The sequence below is a fragment of the Scyliorhinus torazame genome, chromosome 3 (genome assembly GCF_047496885.1).
Source record: "Scyliorhinus torazame isolate Kashiwa2021f chromosome 3, sScyTor2.1, whole genome shotgun sequence".
NCBI classification, from domain to species: Eukaryota; Metazoa; Chordata; class Chondrichthyes; order Carcharhiniformes; family Scyliorhinidae; genus Scyliorhinus; species Scyliorhinus torazame.
The window spans coordinates 185,155,374-185,179,619 of record NC_092709.1 but is presented as its reverse complement, the minus strand read 5'-3'; the positions used below and the strand labels follow the sequence as shown (position 1 = coordinate 185,179,619).

Sequence of the window (24,246 nt, the reverse complement as noted above, 5' to 3'; positions counted from 1 at the left end):
TGACTATTCATTGGCTATTGAAAGGAGTAATTGGTCTTCAGGCACCTCGGTCATCCAACGTCTTCCTCTCCAAAGGTAAAATCCAAGTGGAGGCGGATAAGCAGTGGGCACATTGCCATCCTGCCCATCTGCCACCCGCTCCAGAAGGATCATAATATTCCAGGTTCAAAGATAATACAATTTTGTGGATCATACACAACGAACACTAAAACAGCTGACTAAAGCTTGAAACCAACCTGAGAATAGCTATCTGTACTTCAATCTGTAACCATCTCTTTGTTTCAGTTTATAAACAGATCTTGAATTATAAAAAAGACTAGGTGTCCCCATTAGTGTTAAAATTACATTTAAGCAAATTGGTTCAAATGTATTTCTTTTTTTAACATGGAACAAAAGCTCATCATATTCTTCCACGTGTCAAATTGGTGGGCTCGAAAATCAAGAAGCTGAAAGAGGGAGCAGACAATTTCTAGGTGGCACTAGGTTATTAAGTGCTCGTCTTAAGTGATCATCCTCAGAGGGCAGCACGGTGGCACAGTGGGTTAGCCCTGCAGCCTCACAGCGCGGAGGTCCCAGATTCGATCCCAGCTCTGAGCCACTGTCCGTATGGAGTTTGCACATTATCCCCGTGTTTGCGTGGGTTTCGCCTCCACAACCCAAAGATGTGCAGGGTAGGTGGATTGGCCACACTAAATTGCCCCTTAATTGGAAAAAATTAATTGGGTACTCTAAATATTTTAAAAAATATGAACATGGCTGATCCTCTATCTCAATGTGATGATTTTACACAGAACACAGAACATACAGTGCAGGAGGAGGCCATTCAGCCTATCGAGCCCACTTAAGCCCTCACTTCCACCCTATCCCCGTAACCCAATAACCCCTCCTAACCTTTTTGGTCACTAAGGGCAATTTATCATGGCCAATCCACCTAACCTGCACGTCTTTGGACTGTGGGAGGAAACCGGAGCACCCGGAGGAAACCCACGCAGACACGGGGAGAACGTGCAGACTCCGCACAGACAGTGACCCAGCGGGGAATCGAACCTGGGACCCTGGCGCTGTGAAGCCACAGCCACTTGTGCTACCGTGCTGCCCTAGTCAATAAGCTTCAAAGGAAGTAAAGTTCACCAAGTATAAATCCTCTATATTCCAAGATGAGCAGCCCTGTTTATTCCTGGACAGCCAATGGATCACTCCACTGCCAGATTTTGAACTCCAGTGGGAGCAAATTAATCTGGGAAGAAGCTCTAAATCTTTGAATAAGGTCCTGTGAAATTTATCGGCAGACAAGCTGTCTTAATGATGATACGGTAAATTAGTAAATAAAATTATGTTCAATTATAACATTTGTTGCACAGTTTGTCAAATGTTCTTTAAAGATTTTAAAACACTGAGTTACATATTGCCAGTAGATCTTTTCTAATTTATCCTTTTGGAACATTATGTTTAAATGTTAAGAAATCTTATAGAATAAGTGATTTTTCCTTTGTTCACTGATGGTATCAAACTCAGGTATGTCGAGATGAATATATTACTCAAACTCAACACTATGCAAAATTTCTGCCTCAAGTGACATAAATGTGAATGACATTTCACCATATTTTAGATTTATCTCGTTACATTTAAATGCCAATTCTGAAATCTTTCTACATCACCATATATGGTTTATTCCCAATTCTTTTGTCAGCCAGTTGCAGTCTCAACTATTTGCATTAAACTGGAGGATGGTTCTGTGATGTCATGTACACTGGGATGTTCTGAATTTCTCAAGTTAAAATAGTCTGTCAGTGAAAGGCTGCAGTCACTCGGTGTGACTGGACAGGAAAATGAAAAGTTCCAACACATGACACCATCCAGTTCGCAAAACCTATATTCACAATTAGACAAATGAGGGAGTACTCAAACTGTGTTCAGTGCCTCTCCCTGAGTGCAGAGGCACGATGGAAGGTCTCTATGAATCCAAACCATTTCATGCCATTATAATTCTACCGCAATGAATTACAAAGCAAACCAGCTTCCATGTTTATGAAATAACACTGCAGTTCCATGTATTTTACTTTGTGACAAAATATAATTCCCAGGAATTATAAATTACAATATTATCTCAAATATTTCTGATTTAAAACATGTATAATGAAGGGACTAATTTCAAGTGTTTCATTCTTCAGCACTGACATCCTTTACCTTGATGAGTGCACCATTATGTTTAAGCTGTACCAGTTTAAACACTGTTCCCGTACCAGCCTCCCCGAACAGGCGCCGGAATGTGGCGACTAGGGGCTTTTCACAGTAACTTCATTTGAAGCCTACTTGTGACAATAAGCGATTTTCATTTCATTTTTCAAGATTTTTTGTTTTTTTAGAATCTAAATTCTCCTCCATTAGTTCTTCTGACTGCAAAAGTTTAGAACTCTGGATTTTTACTGTGGAGCCACTCCTTCAATGTGCTATTAACTGTTTCCTGTTGTTTTGATACAGCCCGTAGGGTGTGGCTGCTCTCTAACACTGATGTCAACACCTAAAAGTAGTTACAGCTGCGGGTCCCACCCACAGGATGTCTGCTACAGAGTCGCCACCTCACAAACAGATTTCCAAAAGGCGCTTTTGTTAGCTTAGTATTTAATATATAAAGATATTTAAATAGATATTAAGGTGACATTCCTGTATCTGCTGAAAAGTTTCGGTGAGGTTTTAAGCAGGAAGCAAGAGGTTTATGCTCAGAAATGACCTTACTTCTAAAATTAGCTTGGATGGGAACTTCACCTCTTTAAATACAGATGACCAAAGAATTCATTGTCTGTACTTTGCAGTCAGTTAATGCACTATAATCGTTCTTTTAGATAAGCTGCTTTTGATAAAGAAAGTTTTCACTAACATGTGTCTATATGGGGGTGGGGATTTTAAAGCACATTCTACCTCTTGAAAGTAAGCTGAGGAATTATTGACCAGTTGTTTGTGTACACTCTGCAATGCATAATTTACCATAGAAACAAGTTACTGCATTATAAAAGTGCAATTGCATAACCTGAACATAATGGAATGGTGCCAAAAGTGGCAGAGACACAATGTACTCTTAGCCTTGAGGCTGGAATATGTGACAGTTTACATGGGTGTCACTATATTTCCTCACCTTTTCTCCAAACACAACATGTATTTATAAAGGACCTTTAATATAATAAAACATCCCAAGCTGCTTAGAGGAACAAGATAAAACAACATTTGATATCTAGCCACATAAGGGGGTATCAGACAGATGGCCAAAAAGCTTGGTCAAAGAAGTAGGTTTTAAGGAACAACTTTAAATAGGCAGGAGACACAGAAAACTTTGGGGAGGGAATTCCAGAGCTAATAGTACAGGCAGCTGAAGACACAGCCACGAATGGTGGAGCAATTTAACTCAGGAGTGCTAAGAGGCCAAAATTAGAGGAGCGCAGATACTTTGGAGGATTGTGCATGTCAAGATTACAGAGATAGGGAAGGATGAGGTCATGGAGGAATTTAAAAACAAGAATGAAAATTAGGAAAGAGTGTCATAACTCAGAGCATTGTAGGGGCGACAACATAGGGGTGGTGGGTGAACAGGACTTGGTGTGAGTAAGGACATGGTCAAGGGTAAAATGTGGGTTTAGCAAAAGCCAATAGACTCCAACCCAATCCATCTATCAACCTTGTGCTTGATGACCTATATTGGCTCCCATCCAGCAATTCCTCAATTTTAAAATTCTCATCCTCCTTTTCAAATTCCTTCAAGCTTTGTCCCTCCCACACTCTGAACCTCATCCAGATCATACAACCCTCTGAGATAACTGCCATCCTCCAATATGCATTCCTATAATTTAATTACTCCACCATTGGCAGCTGCACCTTCTGCTGTCTCGGTCCTAAGCTTTGGAATTTCCCGAAACCTTCCCCTCCTTTGAGATACTATTTAAAACCTCTCTCAGTGACAACGTTTTTGGTCATTTATAGTTTTTTTTAAAGTAACTTGGTGTCAAACCCTGTTTGATAATGCTCCTGAGAAGAGCCTTGGGCTGTTTTCTGATGTTAAAGACCCTCCATAAATATGTCAGCAGGATTCTAGGGGCATCCCCCCCCCCCCCCCACCACCATGGGAATTACGGGTCACCCACTCCACAGCACCCATGCACGAGGGTGACCCGTCCCCCCACGACCCTCCTCAGACTCCCATCTCAGAAACCCCCATCTCAGAGACCCCCCCCAATATCATAGACACCCCCATCAGTTATCTCCCAGCTGTCACCCCTGCCCTTAAGCTAATGAGCAGACCAGGCAGAAACAGTGAAAAGTCACTGTTTTTTAAACTTACCATCCCCTTACACCTGCTGCCTCAGACAGAAGTATTGAAAGCAGCATCTGTTACTTCATAGAAAACCAAAACCACATCACAAGATTTTAAATCCCCTCAGATCCATGGATCTCTGATGGGGCGAATGATCTCTGATATGGAGTCCCTTTTGGGGGTCTGGGCAGAATTTGCTTTGTGGGGAGGGGGGAGGGGGAGAGGTAGCCCTCTGATTAACTTTTGGGCACCAACGTTAAATACTTACCCCCTCGACCCAGCATGTTAGGACCACATTTGAAAACACTTGCACCAATCCGTGCTTATATAAATTCCAGCCAAGAGGCCTGGAGCATCATGGGGGCATGGAGATTTGGGCTTCCTGCCTGTTAATCGGATGCAAACGGGTTCAAATGACCCATTTTCATCCTCTTGCCGGCACGGGGCTTGTAGCTCACTGCTGCCACCGGCGGAGGGGCCACAGAATCGGAACAGGATCGGCACCGACACTTGATTCTCCAGCCCATCGGGAACTCCACTACCGGCAGTGGATGGCCCTTCCTTCCCATTATTATTGTTGTTGTTGAAAAAGATAAATTTGCCCCATTTCTTTTAAGAATTTTCAACCTAAGCATTTCAATGTTAAACCATAAACCAACCTGGAATCCCAGGTATGATTACTTCCATCCTTCTGCAGAGCGAGGGGCAAATGAACTCCTGATGTTGGCAGTGCCACATCCTTTGATACCTGTCTTGTAAGAGTAGATAGAACATAAAAGCACCTTTCAAAGCTATACAGATTCTCTGACCTAATGCTCTCTAAGTACAAGGTCTTGATCCCGCCAGTGTAGTCTTTTCAGGTGGAAGCTGGAATGTGTTAAATGGACCATATACTTACAGCTGGGTGACTGTATATGATAATATTCTAATTCATTTTTAAAACTGTTTCCAATTAAGAGGCACTTTAGCACAGCCAATCCCTCTACCCTGCATATCTTTGGGTTGTGGGGATGAGATCCACGCAGACACAGGGAGAAAGTGCAAACTCCAGAAATATTCTAATTCATGATACTTAGAAATAAATTCCAGAGATGTGGGCAATAATGGCAAAGCAGTACTTATGACCCTTCGGTGGTTTATCTGATGGCATTTAAGAGCCAACTGCATGTGGCTGGAGTCAAATGCAGACTGGACCAGGTAGGGGATGGCAATTTCTCTTGCCTTAACGACATTCCTGAACCTGGGCTTTAGCAACAATCTAGCAGATTTCATTCTAGCCCATTTTTACCAGGTTCTTCAATTCAAATTAATAACCTGCTGTGGTGTGATTTGAACTAATGGTCTCTGTGTGGTCAGTCCAGTGTCAAACCCATTAGGGTATTGTGCTACCTTTAATTACTTTGTTGAAAAAAAAACTGCTACCATAAAACAAGCATTACTGAAAAAAGCTGCCATGTTATTTAATCATGTACATATTAAGAGCAAAGTGTAAAATGTGGCATGTTGGTAAAGACAAATCTTTCCTCAAATCACAAAACAGCTAATGTTGAATTGTAGCAGCACCAATAAGAAACCTATGTGAATACAGCATTAACAAATTTAATGTACACCTATTTTGTTAGCTCCCTTGAGGTTTTACTGAATAAATAGCTGCATAATAAAGACCATGAGGGTCACAGGATGGATCCTTGTTCTCTGTAGAGTTTTCTGACCCAAGGTAACAGTTGGGGACTACAATTTACCTCAGCATCATGTGTTTGGGGGTTACAATACTTTTGTGGCCCCGTAATCATTGCCTAATGAATCTGAGGGAGAGGTGTGTAGAGAGAATAATGATAGGATCAGACTCAATTGCAATGCTAACACCCCTCCCCAAACCCTCACATACTAAATTAAATATTTTTTTGAAATTTAGAGCACCCAATTATTTTTTTCCAATTAAGGGGCAATTTACCACATCCAATCTACCTAACCCCTACCCAGCACATTTATTTGTGGGGGCGAGACCCACGCAGCCACAGGGAGAATGTGCAATCTCCACACAGACAGTGACCCAGGGCTGGGATTGAACCCAGGTCCTCAGCGACGTGATGCAGCAGTGCTAGCCACTGTGCCACCGTGCCGCCCAAATACTAATGAAATAATTCAAACCCATTGTCTAGATTCATGAATGAAAAATGGTCACTAGGTGAAGAATGGGAACTGCAAAGTAACTCAGCAGGGTAATAATATTTTGGGGAAAGGATTAGAGAAAATGTCTGCAAAGGGGAGAAAAACACATTTCAATAACTACATAATTCCTAATAATTTGGTGGGTGTGTTCTACAGCTGCAATGTTGTACAGAATACAGTACACACCTCATACTGGTAAAAGTATTAATATTTAGAACATCTGACACAATGATGGGCAAACTAGGCTAGTGAGTGGGCCGCATGAGTGCCCCTTCTTCACCTTAGTAGGCCGCAAGATTGAAATCAGGGTTGTTCACTAACCATGACATCATGAATAAGATTAAATACATTTAATACACACCAAATAATTCATAATGAGTTATAGAAAATGCTAATTAATTTATAAATTAATAGAACTATCAACCTCAATGGTAAACACAAAATAAATATTTACGCTTTGGACACAGAGGGAGTAATGTTGGCCGGAATTTTCCGGCCCTTTGCTGACGTCGAGACTCTCTGGTCCCACTGACAGCACAACCCCACCCTAAGTTTCCCGGCAGCGTGGAATGGCTTCCATGGGAATTTCCATCGACAACAGCGGGAACAGAGAATCCCGCTTTGAGAAAACACGTGGCTGGGAGGCCGGAGAATCCCGTCCATTGTGTGCAATGAGCATGCACCTTACTGTACTTGGCCTTGCTTTACATGCATATCACTTCAGTCATTTGGTTTGGAAAATCGGGGGAATGTGGCAAACCTGCGCGTGGGAAATGGTCAACAAACTGTCTCGTAGGCAGCACTCAGAACTCAGATGAGCCACATGTCAGGGATCAAACATATGTTTGCCAAAAATTAAGATGGTGATTAGCAACTTATGTAGTCACTATGTCCACTATGCACCAATTAAAATGATACTGCACCAAGTAATAATGATTCAATCACAGTGCAGCATTGAGAATGTGAGCTTGATGTCAAAATATTTTTCATTGTGGAAAGTCATTGGCTAACATAAATGTAGTATTTACATGTTCCGTGGTTTCCTGCCATTATAGCTTGAAACATGACAATGCATTAAATAATAATATCATAATTAGTCCTCTAACCGGTTGTTATAACTCTCAGAATCTGACAGGAATGTCACCATTTGTTAATCTGGGATTACCTGCATAATGTCATTATCTGAAGTTGCTCAACATCTATTTCCAGTAAACTCTTGGGAGTAAATATTCATTATCTCACATACAGCTGTTAAAAGTCAACAACTCTCCAAATGTTCCCATCCTGCCTGTGGTGATGCCTGTCAGACAATCCAATAACACTGAGGACAGCAAGAGTCCAATGGAATCTTGTACTGACTACGCTTGGCAGCCATTGACCGCCTCATCAATGTTCAACTGGGGATGTGTAACGTCACTAAAGCATTCTATAATGCAGTAATGGTCATTTTACTATGCTGTGGCAATAACAGTACTTGCTCAGAAACCATTAAACTATAACACCTCTCGAGTTCCTTACTGCTTGTGGGATCACCCTCTTGTTTCTTACATTACAATGATCTAATTTCAAAAGTCTATTGGTTTTCAAGCAGTTTGGGAGATCCTAAGGTTGTGAAAGGCACTGTACACAACGAGTTGTATTTGCGTGGTGCTTTTAATACAATAAAACATCACAAGGCACTTCACAAGAGGGCTATACAGCAAAAATTGACACCGAGTCATGTAAGGGGATACTAGATCAGATGACCAGAAGCATGGCCAAAGAGGTATGTTTGAAGTAGTGTCTTAAAGAGAGATAGGGCTTTAGTGAAGGAATTGCAAACATTTAAGGCACTGATAAAATAATTTGAGTTTTTAAATACTTTGAATCGTTTCTCGAATCTTTTGCACAGCTGAAGAGCTGTGCATGACTTGGTAATGATCAACTGATAATTCCACCTGTTAACCTGGCATTCGTTATGATGTTCTGTCACAGCAAATAAAAGTGCAATAAATCAAAATCCCGGGATCATTTTCATAGCAATCCCTGATCGAACATGCCACAGCCACTATATACTTACACAAAAGACTTCTGACATCTCTCCTAGCTTCGACTGATGGTTAAGTTTCACTGCCCTTCCCCAGGAACAGAAACTTTCCTACAACCTGCAGGCTTACATTCCTTAAGGGCGCACAAGATCACATGTATAGATGCAATGAAAGACAGGTTGGGTGGCTCACTTAAGCAGTATTTCACAGCGGAAACATGGTGCAACAAAGATGATAGAATTTGAAAGGAAGCACCCCTCAATCTTTTCCCTCCTTTCCCTTCACAAGATTATCCACACACACATCATTTGTGCTCATGTCTTGTACCTCCATATTCATGCCTGAAATAAAAAAGGTCTAGACAAGGTGTACAAACTACTTACTCATGCGGTGTAACTGACTGCATTGGACTGTGGGCTGAAGGAGACACCTCACTGATGCAGTTACTTAAAAAATCGAACTCTTGCTCGCATTTTATCGCTTTCATCATCATGGGATCTTGCTCACCGGAATGAAATAGCTGACCTGCTCAACAGAAAACAAAGGCGCTATCAATCAAAGGCTGAGTTTTTTTTAAGGAGCATGGCAACATATTACACATGAAGAGCAGGCTCTTTATATTCAACGGCAAGCAGCTTTACATCCAATCTCATGTTACTTTTCCATTAGTTACTGGAATTCAGTGACAGTGTACAAATGTCAAAATATTTCCAAGTCAGGAGTGTGTCGTTCTTACTCACCTCCTCGTGGATGGTTACAAAGTTGCACGTGCTGTTGCCTAGAAAGATGTCGTGTACCAGGGATTGCACATTGCAGAAGAGGCCCTAAGAAAGGAAACAAAATAAAAAGGTGAAGTACTCAAGAAAGTAAATGGTGCATCACATTGTAATTTCAATGTCAATTACTTTATATGCAAATTTCAGCTATTTTCAGTGGCAGGTCTACAACCACCTCTCAGCCTTGTTCTCTATCCCCCCCCCCCCCCCCCCCGCCCTGCCATGACACTGCCACTCCTCGGTTTACCATTATATGTAAATACAGGCCGGGCTGGGAGCATTAAAAATAAGTTCTTCCATTCAATTTCTCTCTCATCCATTTCTATTATTTCTATCCTCAGGACATCTCATGGAAGGTGCTGGCAGACTTGAGATGTAGGTAGTCATGGCCCTGGCATGTAAGGCATTGTGGGAAAAGGCACTTTTGAGGCCTCTCTCTTCCAATTGTGATCTGATCCAGATTTCTCTGTTGGCCTTGGTCTCTCTGTCTCTGTAGGACTTACACACGTGTAGTTTCTACCTTCTCCCGAGGCTTTCGTTTCACTGTAGGTCCATCACTGGTGCTGTCACAATCTATCCATAGCAGCACTGCTTTAATTGCCTCTTTAACCATGCCGGGCTCGCTTATGGTGTTGGGAAACTCATTGGGAGACTTCTCGGGGATACTGGTCGATAGCCAGGCCCAGAAAAACAGGTCAAGGTAACAGGGGGAACTGGAAGCATATGGAAGGTCTGCCCTACTGCCACCCCACCACTGGAAGGAAAATCCAACCCATAATGCAAATATACTTAACCAAGTTTTTGATACTTTTGGGAAATTAAATAAATTTGAAATAAGTTCTCTCTTTAATTGCCAACATGACTCAGTGGCATCACTTTCAAGTCTGAGCCAGAGGGTTATGGCTTTGTTGCCTCGGACTTTAAAAATCTAGTCCAACTCTTCATTACAATATTGAGAAGAGTCCAAATTGTCAGTAGTCTCATATAAGCTGCAATGAAATCATTAGTTCATACACCAACATTAAAAAAGGGCAGAGTTTGCTCATACTGTAGATATCTATGACCTGCTCAGATAATACAATGCAGTCCTCAGTAAGTGCACTCACCTTGTTGATTATTTCTCATCTCCTCCTTTATCATTATAGGTTGCGTGTACACGACAGGCTGTACCACCACTGGATGAATAACTGAGTACAAGCCTGAGCGGGATAACAGTGGTGTTGTAAGCACTGTGGGGATGGTCAGCGGCATGCTGATAGGAGGCTGAGGTGACCTCTTATGCGGTGAATTGGATCGAGATATGTTCATTGTAGGAGATGCAGACGATAGCATTGCCATTGAATAGGGGGAAGAGGGGGAGCTTGACATATGCGGAGAGTGCCTTTTGTTCAGTGAAAGATCGACTGGTTCAAGTTGGCTTCCATTAGCCTCAAGCGATTGAAAGAGTCCACTGTGGCAGTCATGGGAGTAAATGATGCTGTGCTTATTCTCCGGTTTAATATCGTTCTTTATTCGGACCCTATACCCATGTTGGAATGGCTGTAAGAAAAAGGTTGGAGAATTATTAGAAAGAACTTTACAACTCTGGAATCACTTTGGATCACTCCAGTTTTTAGCTCTTTGATAATTTGTGAAGTATTGTGAAGATATTAAACATTCACCAGTAGACATCAACCATCCACAGGGAATGTAGTTTCTCATATTTGAACTTTGATCCGAAACGTTGGCATAATTTGAAGGTCAATGGGCAGGATTTGAATCCTATCGATCTGGTGGAAAGCTGATGGGCCATTTAAAACTGGCCATTACTTACCAATCCCAGAGCCACAAAACTGACAGATGCTGATTTTCATTTACTCACTCTACTTTCCCGAGCAGCCAGCAGGACATCTGTCAATCGAACTTCCCATGGCTGCTATGTGGTGGGCACTTGCACACGCGGTGGCTCCCGCCAGGGTACTTCGGTCTTTGGCCCTTTTGCCTGATTTATGACTGATTTTTTTGGAGGAAATGAGTGTAGTTTGATGGAATAGGATCCCTCATACGACTAATGCCCGGTTAGTATTACACAAGGCAGACGCTGAGCAAGGGATCACGGTCAGACTCAGAGGTTCTTTGAGCCTCAGCAGGGGCAGTTCTGGTATAAAGCGGAGGTGGAATTTGCTGTAATGTGGTTGTTTTTGTTATAATGAAAATCTTGCTTGAATAAAAATATATTTTCTGAAAAGGACATCTGTCAATAGCATTTTGGGCCTTGGATGATATAATCTGGACCCACCTGCAATTTTAGCTCAGCAGCTCGAGCAGAAAGTGACTGTGTGTCTCCTGCCAGACCAACCCAGCAGAGAAGAGAATCAGGGCTAGAATAGATCACCCGAAGCTCAGAGGAGCAGGAATTCTCCACCATCGTGTATAAGGAAAAAAATATATATAAACATTTCCTAATTGGCAGCATCAAGTTTACAAAAAGGTAACATATTTTTGAGATTTTAATACAGGTATGCAAAGGTTAAATCAGATTCTTATAATTTAAACCAAGGTTTCTTGAGGTAAAAGAAAACATTCTTGGATTGTGTCCCAAGAGTAGCTTAGGGCATGAAAATATGAAACTATAGTGATGCTTGCTGCTAATAGTAAAATGAATGGTGGTCTTTCAACTTTGTTTCCTCGAATTGTGCTATTATCCAACTTCACACTGTCATCATTATATGTAGAAGAATTACTGGAATTCTTAGGGTTTGAGGATATGTACTGGATTCAAGTTGGAAGCTAAAACAACATTTAGGGTAATCATACACGTGTGAAATTAGAGGTGCTACACAAAACCCAATAGGGAACAGGTGCAATGTGACTAAACTAGAACTTTACCAGATCTAGGGAGTGTGTGGCATAGTGGTTTAGCACTTTTAGCAACTGAATATCTAAAACACCCCTCCATTTACTAAATTACTAAAATGGAATAAAAGGCAATTAAACTTAACAAACTAACAGCTATTAGAATGATGCAATTGACACAATTAAATGCTGTGGAAGAATTTGACCTTTCTTCGAAGAGGAGCTGTCTTCATGTGAAGTGTGTGATATGTCTTGTGTGATATGTCCTTGGTCTTCCACACTGTTTCAATGAAGTTCAATGGAAACTCGAGAAACAGCATCTTGTCTTTTTATTAGGCACGTTGCTACCTTCCAAACTCAACATCAGTTTAACAATTTCAAATCAAAATCATGACTCCTACTTTTTCAGGCAGAAGGAGCTGGTAATGATTTAACTGTTGTCATTTACCATTCTTCTTGTCCAATCTGTTTTGTTTCTTTACTTGTTCCGTTACTCCCCCTTTTACCTCGCACCATCATCCCTTTTGTTATTTAATCTCACCTGCCCTCTAACCAACACAGGCTTTCCCTTTTGTTCTGCCATTCCCTCTTTACCTGACTCTATACTTGCTTTAAACCTATCACATTTCAAACTATTTTAGCTTTGGAGATAGGTCACCGACCTGACCCTAACCCTGTTTCTGTCTTCACAGATACTGCCAGACCTGCTGAGTATTTCCAGCTTTTCCGGTTTTTATTTTTAGATTTATTAGACATTATAATGTGACGACATAACTGACACAGAAATGTGTTATTTCATCGCAACAATGTCACGGGTTGGTGATATTTATGACCATTGGGTTGAAAGTGACATGACTGCCAATTGTCATCTCAGTAATTGAGACATTGTTCCTTTAAGAACCGAACGTTGTCATGCTAAAATTCTGATTGGCAGGATTGCCAGGTTTATTGGCCCATTTGCTTTTTGGAATGTCTGCTGCACTTCATAGATGTGAAGAGACTGATAAAGTCAATGACTGTATATGGTTTTACACAGAACTGGTGACAAACATGGATTTTTTTGTGAATAGGTAGGAGTGGGACAGAAAAAAATTAAACAGGCCAACGTGTTGTCCAGTTATTTTTATTAACTCTTTCTTAATATACACCCAGCCTCCAGATCACAAGAAAAGGTTCTTGCTTCCTCAGGTACTTTATATGTTTACTTGTTTCCTACATTGCAACTTCGGGAAAGTACTTCATTGACTGTGAAATGTTTTGGCACATCACAGAATAATGAAATGAAAGGCGATACATAAAAGCTAGTCTTTCTTTCCTTCTTTCCTCTTTCCCATCCCAGAGTTCCAAGAATCCAAGTGTGGCTCCAAGTTATATGTGACTCCAAGTTATATGTGACTAGATTCCCAATCAGATCATTTGTCAGATATGTCAGCATTAATTAGTGCGGCTGCCAATTCAATATTTTAATCTGTTTTACATCTTCCTCCTGTTGACATATATTAACTCTTTTTGGATTGTCTGGGCAGATGGTTATTTGACTGATAAAACCATTGTGTTCATGCAGAGCATTACTGAGCTCAGGCACAACATTGTGGGGAAACACAGTGCTGTGTTCTGTCTCAATTTCTTGGGGAGTGGAAATCCTCAGTATGATCACTATGGCCTGTCTTTATAACGTTCTTAAGAATTTAGTTAATTGCAGCAATGACAGCAGAAAGGGAGACATTTACACTACTTTTTACCTCAAAAAAATGTGATACTTTAAAGTGTTGAAGATGAAGGCATTAGCCAGGACACTGCACCAAACATTATCACCTAATTTCTGTTCTTTTTGTAAGGATATTGATAGATCATGTAAGAATAATGCCAAATATTTATGTTTTTTTGGCGAAAGAAGCAAGTAAGTGGTAGAAGAGATACTAGCAGGAGTTGCTCATTGCATTTCTATTTGGTAAAATTGATGTTCAGCTCCCCACTCTGTTCGTTCCTATCTAAAATATACAGAATCATTTGAAGATTACTCAGCCCCCCCATTCACAAATACGACAATTGCGTTTTTTCTTCAGCATACATTGCTAAAGAATACAATACCTACATGAACAGTGGAACCTTCAATGATCAACACTATAAACAAATCTCTTTCTACAAATCTTATTCAATGGGCAAAGCTGTATCAATTAACCAATATCCAAATTCTTCCTGCTCATTAAAAGGTACCGAAGTGATGCGAATGTTATCCCCCTGCCTCCCCAATTTAATGCATCATGGAGTCCTTTGTTCAGAAAGGTAACAGCAGTCTCGCCTGTGCTGAATGGTCATGTTGAGCTTTGTTGAATATGAAACCTTATTTGTACTGTTAAACCTCTTGAGATTACATTTGATTCACATCATGATAGCCTGATCTAAGCACAGTTCCCCTGAGTCTTTGGTGAGAGTTGTCTTAAATCAATTCATGCATTGAGAAGTATAGAATTAGATTTAATTAAATTGCTTGCCCATGATAAAGCGCATTTCCTGCAAGCATTAATATCAGTCTATGTGAATCATCTTCTCCACTTCTCCAGACCAAATTAGGGTCAAGAGAAGATAAATTTTCCTCAGAATGTAATGAGAATAAATATTGGCCGCGATTTAATCAAAGGAAATCAGAGTCCGTTCTGGGTGGCCGTTCTGGGTGGGATTCGCTGGGTTGTAGCACCGGGAACAACTGCACAATCGAACGGCACTTTGTTGCTATTTCGGTACTCTCACCTACTTACTCCATACCGCAACCCCTTGCGGAGGCTGCACCTAGTGTCATTTCCTGTACTGAGGAGCTACGATGAGTGGAGCTCCTTACCGCAGGAAGAAATGCTTCTCCATTCGATCCTCGAAATGAACTCGGGCCACCCCCAATGTTCTAACTCACCTATAAGCGGGACTTCAGGTCTCCAGCACCCCACCACACATGGGCAGGGCACCACCGGGCCCGATCCCTGTTGTGGGAAAAATGCCAGCCTGGCAGTGCCCCTGCTAGCCAGGCAATGCCACCTGGAAATCCTGGCAGTGACAGGGTGGTACCCAGGTGGAACTACCAGGTGCCCAGCTGGCACTGCCATGTTGCCAGGCTGGCAGTGTCAAGGTGCCCAGGTGGCATCACCAGTGCCAGGGTTCCACCCTGCCCAGAGGCTGACCACCCGGGGGATTCAGATTGCCTGGGTGAGCCCCCCCCCCCAATCCCAAATGCCGTTCTGCTTGGTGCCCATTTGCGGGAACCAATGCTAAACAGTGCCCAGCTGAAGTCTCCTTGGTGAGGCCAGTAGATTCCGGGTGGCCATTCGATTCGTTGTAGATAAAGTTAAGTGAGCTTCTAAGCTCACTTAACTATGTGATTCTGGACCCCGCACATTGTGGGCATGATCCGAATCGCGATGTCTCACGAGATCTGGTTAATCACGCAAAGCGTAATAACCATCAGGAATCCCGGGAGAGGCCACATCCGATCAAGATTCCGGTGGGGTGGGGCTGGTAAACCGCTCCCAATGTCTCATTTCTTTCCTTTTCCCGACATCACTGAGCTGAAAACTGACAACAGGTCAAATTTGTAACATCATGGATCTAACTCTGTTGCTTTGGGAACTTAGCAGGGATGGAATCTGACTTGCTGTACAAACAAAATACACTGGAGGCTACTAGACTCGCTCTGTTAAACTTCTTACAGCCAATTATCCAAATAAAGAAGCGTCTGCCCTTTGGATAGAAGGCCCGATCAACAAGTCTGTTTTCTACCATGTACCACACTGTACAAAATAACTAACATTTACTAAACAAGTAACGTCCAGGACAAGATATTCTTCCTTTGTGGAAGTTGCAAGACCTGTATAAAGTGGAAATTCTGATCATTGATGGCTGCTTCAAGGATTGAGTCTTTAAAGTGGTGTTGATAATTGCTGCTTTGCTAATGATGCCTGCCTCCCTGCTGACTTTCAACACTATGTTGGAATAAAATGCAAAGTCTGCTGATGTTTCACACCTGATATAGTTATTCACAGTACAGTTTTAAAAAAAAATTCAGTTGGAGTTTTTTTAAGCTTGGCTTATCTATTGGTTCTGACTCTATTGGTTCTGGTACCGGAGTTGGAACCCAGATGTTATGAATTCAAATCTCACTACTTCAAATTGGAATTTCACTACGAACATCAGAACTCGGAGTAGGTGTAGGTAATTCAGCCCCTCGAGCCTGCTCCACCATTCAATACAATCATGGCTGTTCTAATCTTGGCCTTAACTCTACTTTCCCGGCCGCTCTCCATAACCTTATAAACATTTACTAATTAAAAATCTGTCTATCTCCTCCTTAAATTTACTCAATGTTCCGGCGTTCACCACACTCTGGGATGGTGAATTCTATAGATTCACAACCCTTTGAGAGAAATGATTTCTCCTCATCACTGTTTTAAATCTGCTACCCCTTATCCTAAAACTATGAGCCCTCGTTCTAGATTGCCATACAAGAGAAAACATCCTCTCTATGTCTACTTTGTCAATCCCCATTATCATCTTTTATATTCAATTAGATCTCCTCTCATTCTTCCAAACTCGAGAGAGTAATGGCCTAAATCTGACATCAGGGGGAAAAAAAAATGACCGAAAGCTGTTGTAGAAACCCAACGGATTAACAAAGTGGAACAAATGTGAGGCTCAAAACTGGACATCCATGAGATTCTGTGAGTCTTCAGCAGCAGATTTATATGTCATCATAATCTGGGATCTCATGACATAGATCACCATTCCTTCACTGTCACTGGGTCAAAAATTGGGAATCCCTTACAAAGTACTGTTGGCAGTGCTGCACCTGATGGGATGTAGCAATCCAAGAAGGTACCTCACCACCACCTTCTCAAGTACAGTTAGGGATGGGCAACAGATTCTGGGTTTTGCTCAAAATCCTTGAAATAATCAAATAAATATCTGGCACATGCTTCTCTCATCCATGGGCATTGTGCCAAAGGATTGACTCAAGGTCAATGGGGCAGCACCAGGCACACTTGAAGATGAAACAGCAAGCCGGTGAAACAGTTACATGGGGTATCGGCATGCAATAGCACCAAAAGCAGTAGGTTCTACACAGAAAAGTAGAATTCAAACCCAATGGATCTGTAGCACCTCCGCAGTCAGTCAAATAATGGTAACAGATTGAAGTGTTTGCATGTGCCTTCAGCTAAAAGTGCCCAATGAATAATATTACTGTAGCTTCAATTTGAGAGATGCCAATGTTCAGTCAATTTGTTTTACTTCCATGAGATTAAAAATCAACTGATACCCTGAACATAGGAGCAGCATCTCAGTGGGAAGAATCATAACCTGTCCAACAGAATTGGCGTTACCTGATACTGGGGTTTCTGCCCCAACTATTCCAGAACAGCTACAACAGGATCTGCCCAAAAATGAAGTACACACAAAATATTCCATTAGTAATTGACCAAGTGGGGCAGCACAGTGGGTTAGCCCTGCTGCCACTCGGGATCCCAGGTTCGATCCCGGCTCTGGGTCACTATCCGTGTGGAGTTTGCACATTCTCCCAGTGTTAGCGTGGGTTTCACCCCCAGAACCCAAAGACGTGCAGGGTAGGTGGATTGGCCACGCTAAATTGCCCTTTAATTGGAAAAAATGAATTGGGTACTCTAAATCTTTTTAAAAAGCAAAGTAATTGACCAAGTGGAGGATAGTCATTAATGGTTCAGAGGCTCACATGGTAAAACAAGTGGTCAAATGGGATCATTTTAAACTTGACTTTTGAACCACAGGACATTTTGTGGCTTTGCCCAGATAGTGGGCGAGATTCTCCACTCCCGCGCCGGTTGGGAGAATCGCCTGGGCCGCCAAGATTTCCCGGGACACCGGTCCGACGCCCTCCAGCGATTCTCCCAAGCGGCGGGAACGGTCCCGTCGAGTTCCGCGGGCTGCAGGCCGGAGAATCGGCGGAGACACCCAAAATGGCGATTCTCCGGCACCCCCGCTATTCTCAGAGACGGATGGGCCAAGCGGCCAGGCCAAAACGGCGGGTTCTCCCCGGCGCCGTCCATACCTGGTCGCTGCCATCATGAATGGTGCGTGAACGCTGGGGAGGGGGGGGGGGGGGCGGCCTGCGGGGGGGGGGGGGGGGGGGTGAAGGGGGGATCCTGCACCGGGTGGGTACCTTAAATGTGGCATGACCCACGATCGGTGCCCACCGATCGTCGGGCCGTCCTCTCTGAAGGAGGACCTCCTTCCTTCCGCGGCCCCGCAAGATCCGTCCGCCAACTTCTTGCGGGGCGGACTTAGAGAGGACGGCAGCCACGCATGCGCGGGTGACGCCAGTTATACGGCGCCGGCCGCGTCATCTATGCGGCGCCGCCTTTACGCGGGCGACAAGGCCTGGCGCGTGTAGATGACGCGGCCCCGATCCTAGCCCATTGTCAGGGCCTGAATCGGTCGGGATCGGGGCCGTTTTGCGCTGTTGTGAACCTCAACGGCGTTCACGACGGCGCGGCCACTTCGGCGCGGGAGTGGAGAATCCCGCTCAGTGTTTTTGGATTTGTCCAGAAAAGTCTAGGTGAACAAGGTTGAATTTCCGTGATACCAAATCGTTCTTAATTCTTAAACACCGCCAGTCTCTATGTTGGGAACAGATCATCCTCATCACTTAAATCATGTTAATTACAGTATAAATTAAAAAAATAAGATCCTGGAAACAGTCAGTAGATCAGGCAACATCGTTGAGGAGAATAACCGAGTTAATATTTCAAATATAATGAAAGACCATTAACCCTTGGTTTCTTTCTTCACTGATGTTGCCTGACCTGCTAAATGTTCCTACCATCTTATATTTCTATTTGTGATTGCTGGTGCCAGGAATGCAATGAAATGAAAAATGAAATTAAAATTAAATGAAAATAAAATGAAATGGGGGTAAAAACTCCAGTATCAGGTCCTGCCCGTCATTTTTAAATGTCCCTAAAGGTTGCATATATTGTACCGTCGCAAGGATTGTCACTAGTTAATAATAATATTTGAGCCACACAGTCATTTTCACACATTGTCCATATTATTTGCTACAGGCACACTGCTTGCCTGGGTTCCATCACTGGATCGGAATAGCAATGCTCTGACTGCTCCTTCTAAAATTAACGTGACACTTTTGATACAGACTGTAGCAGTGTGACAGCTGACCTCTTCGTTCTGATTTATGTTTTTCCTTTTAACAGTTAGCTGTACTGACCGATCCGGAATTTTATCTAGTGAATAGCTGAGACACAGTTCAGAAAGGCTCTCTCCTTCTCCCCAGAGTTAGGGAGGAAAAGATTGGTCAAAAAATCCTTATTGCGAATGTCAGGGCAGAATATGATGAGGGTTGTCTGTGAATTGCTTTCCAGTTGAATAGTTTTGTTAAGTCCTCGTCAAGGCTCAAATATAAACAAGACGATACTGAGTAGAGCGCATACCTCATGCTAACTCAACGTACAACTGTGCAGCTCTTCCTTGAAATCCCTGAATGATTGATGCTCTGTAACTCCAAAGCTGAAGAAAGAAATCATTTTAGTCAGAGTTTCCACGTCACTGGGGAGGCTTCAGGCCAATCAACATCCAACAATTTGCTTGGAAAACTCTGCCCACGTTTTGACAGCTGTGACAAATTACAGCGCAACAGCTGAGACAATCCACCACATTCTAAAAATCAACAGTGTTCCAAATACAACAACACATTCTAAAAAAAGGCCAATTGGCACCATCTCCTAATGTTGATGGATCCTTTAAAAATATTCTGGGATATGGACCTGTATCTCTGCCAAAAATGAATCATTCTCCCTTGGGCCATACCATTAGCACGGTAGCATTGTGGATAGCACAATTGCTTCACAGCTCCAGGGTCCCAGGTTCGATTCCGGCTTGGGTCACTGTCTGTGCAGAGTCTGCACATCCTCCCCGTGTGTGCGTGGGTTTCCTCCGGGTGCTCCGGTTTCCTCCCACAGTCCAAAGATGTGCAGGTTAGGTGGACTGGCCATGATAAATTGCCCTTAGTGTCCAAAATTGCCCTTAGTGTTGGGTGGGGTTGCTGGGTTATGGGGATAGGGTGGAGGTGTGCCCTTGGGTAGGGTGCTCTTTCCAAGAGCTGGTGTGGACTCGATGGGCCGAATGGCCTCCTTCTGCACTGTAAATTCTATGATGATCTATGATGATCTCTGTGTATCAAGTTTTGTTGAAATTAGTTGATTAGTTTTTGAGATACAGGGCTGAATTTTACTGAGGGCAGGGGTGAACTGCTCACCACCTACCCCTGGAAGGAAAGTCAATCGGCAGACATGCTGCCAGGCAGCCGGGACACAATGGAGATGGGCTAAACTAAACGAGGGTAGGACCTCTTCCCCCTCCGTGGGAGGAAGGACCACCCTTGAGAGCTGCGAGCCAATCTAATTGGCTGAAAACTCTAGCAGTGTTGAAAATGCCAATAGTCAGTAGTGGGCACTGCTGGACTGCAATAAGGAGACTATGTTTGCCACAGAAAGGCATGTTCTGGACTTCAATAATAATAATCTTTCATTAGCATCACAAATAGGCTTACATTAACACTGCAATAAAGCTAACGTGAAAATCCCCTTTTAGGGTGGGAAGGGGTCCGAAAGCACAGGGAGGGGAAAGGAGGGGGGGGCAGCTTTTGGAGGGCAGGCAGTGAGCAAGAGAGAGTGATGATATCTTGGGGGGTGTTTCCCGAATGCACGCAGTGCATCCCCAAGATAAGGTGACCCCCCACACCTTCCTTCTTGCCAATTTTCATCTAGGCCACACAAAAAAAAGAACAACCTGCCCACTCCCACCCAACTGCCCACGCCAGCCATACTATGGCGTGGACAGCATATTATCCCGGTCAATAGGCTTGCTAACAAGCCTAATTGTCCTTTAATTATTCATTTAAATATGACAGGGGAGCTACCGATTTCAGCATCCACCCATCCAGCATTTTGTGAGGGTATGCTCGGAGTGGGCGGGAAAATGATGGGCTAGCCACCTAACTTACTTTACATGCCACCCCACCCACTGAAACACACCTGGCGGGTTGACTGCAAAATCCAGCCCATATTGTTTGCAGACAAATAAATCAACAAACAGGGGCATGAAGATTATCTTTGCCTCCCTGCAATGATGGAGGTAATAATGGTCATGTTATGACTGGCATTGGAAGATGATCTGCATCTGGGAATATTTTTTCCTGCAAATAATCAATGCTTTGAGAAGAAGAGTGAATGAGGGAGGAACATGGCTGAGAATAAAACAAGTAATTCATTGATCATAGCAGCTCCTGAATATTTTGCAACTCATTATTCAATTGTTCCTTAACCATGGCAAGACAAACTCCTCAGTTGTAGCTCTAGATTTACCTGATTTAGTTATTATTTCTACAGAACTGTTCAACAACATTTTGTTTTCACGTAATTTCACGGTTACAATAGTTTACACTAAGGTACCATTCAAATTCCACCCATGGTGTCTAAAGCATTATCCTGGGTCTCTGGAGTACTAGTCCAATGACAATATCACCATGTCACCACCTCCTCGTGGACAGAAAACAGAGTAGGAATAAACAGGACATGTTTGGGTTAGCAGGCTATAATTAGGGAGGTACTACAAGGATGAGTGCTTGGGCCTGAGGGAACTGAGTGTTGCATATTGAAGTTTGCTGGTAATACAGTCAGGTGGAAAGTAAGCAGTGAGGAAGATGCAATCAGGCTGCAGAAGAATATAAACGGGTCAGATGTGTCAACAAGAACATGGCAGATATAATAAAGTGTGAAGTTATCCACTTTAGTGTGAAGAAAAAATATTTAACAGTGAGAGACTGAGAATCTGTGAAATATTTGCAATTGGGGGGAGGGATCTGGGTGTCCTTGCACAAGAATGACAAAGTTAACAAGTGGGTACAGCAAGCAATTAGGAAGACAAATGGTATGTTACCTTAATTACAGAGGAATTGGAGTACAAGAGTAAAGTAGTCTTACTAAAATTATACAGGGCACTGATGAGGCCACACCTACATTGTATAGTTTGTTCTGCTTCTGGAAGGACACACTTGCCCTAGAGGGAGGGCAAAGGTTCACTAGGCTGATTCTTGAGATGAGGAGATTGTTCTACGGACAGATCAAGTAGACTAGGTTTATATTCCCTGGAGTTCAGAAGAATGAGAAGCATTCAAATTGAAACATATTGGGCGGGATTCTCCCGTACCCGGTGGGGCGGGGGGTTCCGGCGGGAAGGAGTGGCGTGAACCACTCCGGCTTCGGGCCGCCCCAAAGGTGCGGAATCCTCCGTACCTTCAGGGGCTAGGCCCGCCCCGGTTGGCGCCCCACCGGCTGGCATGGAAGGCCTTTGGCGCCGCGCCAGCTGGGGCTGAAGGGACTCCGCCGGCCGGCGCGGGTCCGCGCATTCGCGGGAGCGTCAGCGGCTGCTGACGTCAACCCCGCACATGCGCAGAGGGGGGGGTTCACCTACGCATCGGCCATCGCGGAGGCTTACACGGCCGGCGCGTAGGAAAAGAGTGCCCCCACGGCACAGGACCACCCGCGGATCGGTGGGCCTCGATCGCGGGCCAGGCCACCGTGGAGGCACCCCCCCCCCCCCCAGGACCCTGGAGCCTGCCCGCGCCGCCACGTCCCACCGGTAAGGGACCTAGTCCAATATACGACAGTGGGACCTGCATAGAACGAGCGGGACTTCGGCCCAGCGCGGGTTGGAGAATCGCCGGGGGGGGGGGGCCGACCGGCGCGGCATGATTCCCGCCCCCGCCAATTCTCCAGCGCCGGAGAATTCGGCGGCCGGCGGGGGCGGGATTCACGCCACCCCCCGGCAATTCTCCGACCCGGCGGGGGGGGGTCGGAGAATCCCGCCCATTAAATTGTTAAGGGGCTTATTAGGGTAAATGCTTCTCCCTGACTGGGGAAATACAGAAAGTAGGGTTACAGTCTCAGAATAAGGGATTGGCCATTTAGGGCTGAGATGAGGAAACCTTTCTTCATTCAAAGTGCGGTGAATCTTTGGAATTATCCACCCAGAGAGCAGTGCATGCTTATTCGTCGAGTATATTCAAGACAAAGATGGATAGATTTTTGAGTATGAAGATAATTAAGGGTTATGAGCCAGTGTACTTGGGGTAGAAGACCAACCATAATTGCATTGAAAAGCAGAACAGTTTGAGCAACTACATGGCCTACTCCTTCTCGTATTTCGTATCAAGTGGCAGGCAGGGCAGCACGGTGGCGCAGTGGTTAGCACTGCTGCTTCACAGCACCGAGGTCCCAAGTTCGATACCGGCTCTCGGTCACTGTCCGTGTGGAGTTTGCACATTCTCCCACTGTTTGCGTGGGTTTCACCCCCACAACCCAACGATGTGCAGCGTAGGTGGATTAGCCACGTTAAATTGCCCCTTAATTGGAAAATAATGAATTGGGTACTCCAAATTTAAAAACAAATGGCAGGACCTGTTTGAACCTGTTCTTATCCGAAGTCAGGTGGATATTTCCAGCAAAGGGTCATTGGATAATGATCATGAGGAGTGGAAACTCTTGCTTGTGTTCTTCCTTTTATTCCAATTAAGATTAGCTAATGGCACAGACGGTCAATCAAAATGAGAGCTTTTGGACCTGCATGGTTTGGCTATTAATTGGATAAACTCTGTGAGCTGAAACATAATCACATGTTTTGAAGATGGAAATTCTCCTGTAAATTAGCATGACCATTCCACCTGCATTGGTGAAGCATGTAGAAAGTCCTGAATCAGAAAATTGGTAAGACTCTTAAATTGAAGTAATGGATTTTACTCTCGGAGCTATTGCTCCTTAACCAACTATTTGCGATGCCAATTCAAACTCACCATTGAAACTGGCTCCATTGGGTCTTGTTTACCAGGCAAATGGTCAAACATCAGCATTTTGAATATGTTGCAACGCCAGAAGAGTTGTGCTTTCTGCCTGTCAAAAGAAAACGGAAAGTCTTGAGCTTGAATCATGAACTAATTCCGTACCTACACAGAAAGGTCAACTCAAGTGTAGCTGTGGAAGTGTGCCAGAGCATCTGAAATGTAGGCTCCAAGTACAAATGGGGAAGTATCAACCAGTATTGTCCA

General features: G+C 43.6%; 1 protein-coding gene across 7 annotated transcripts in view; it reads right to left on the bottom strand.

The window, feature by feature from the left end:
* LOC140408828 (Krueppel-like factor 3) overlaps positions 1-24,246 on the bottom strand; it is a 133,060-nt gene that overhangs the window by 10,391 nt on the left and 98,423 nt on the right. For 5 of the 7 annotated variants that reach the window (XM_072496566.1, XM_072496564.1, XM_072496567.1 and 2 more), the window contains 4 exons: positions 23,995-24,091; positions 10,385-10,817; positions 9,243-9,326; positions 8,886-9,027 (listed from right to left, as the gene is read on the bottom strand). In XM_072496566.1, coding sequence (XP_072352667.1) covers positions 8,886-9,027; positions 9,243-9,326; positions 10,385-10,817; positions 23,995-24,091 — 756 coding nt within the window. Of the gene's footprint in view, positions 1-4,809; positions 5,056-8,885; positions 9,028-9,242; positions 9,327-10,384; positions 10,818-23,994; positions 24,092-24,246 lie in introns of those variants that run through there. The other 2 variants (XM_072496571.1, XM_072496570.1) reach the window with 2 other exon arrangements.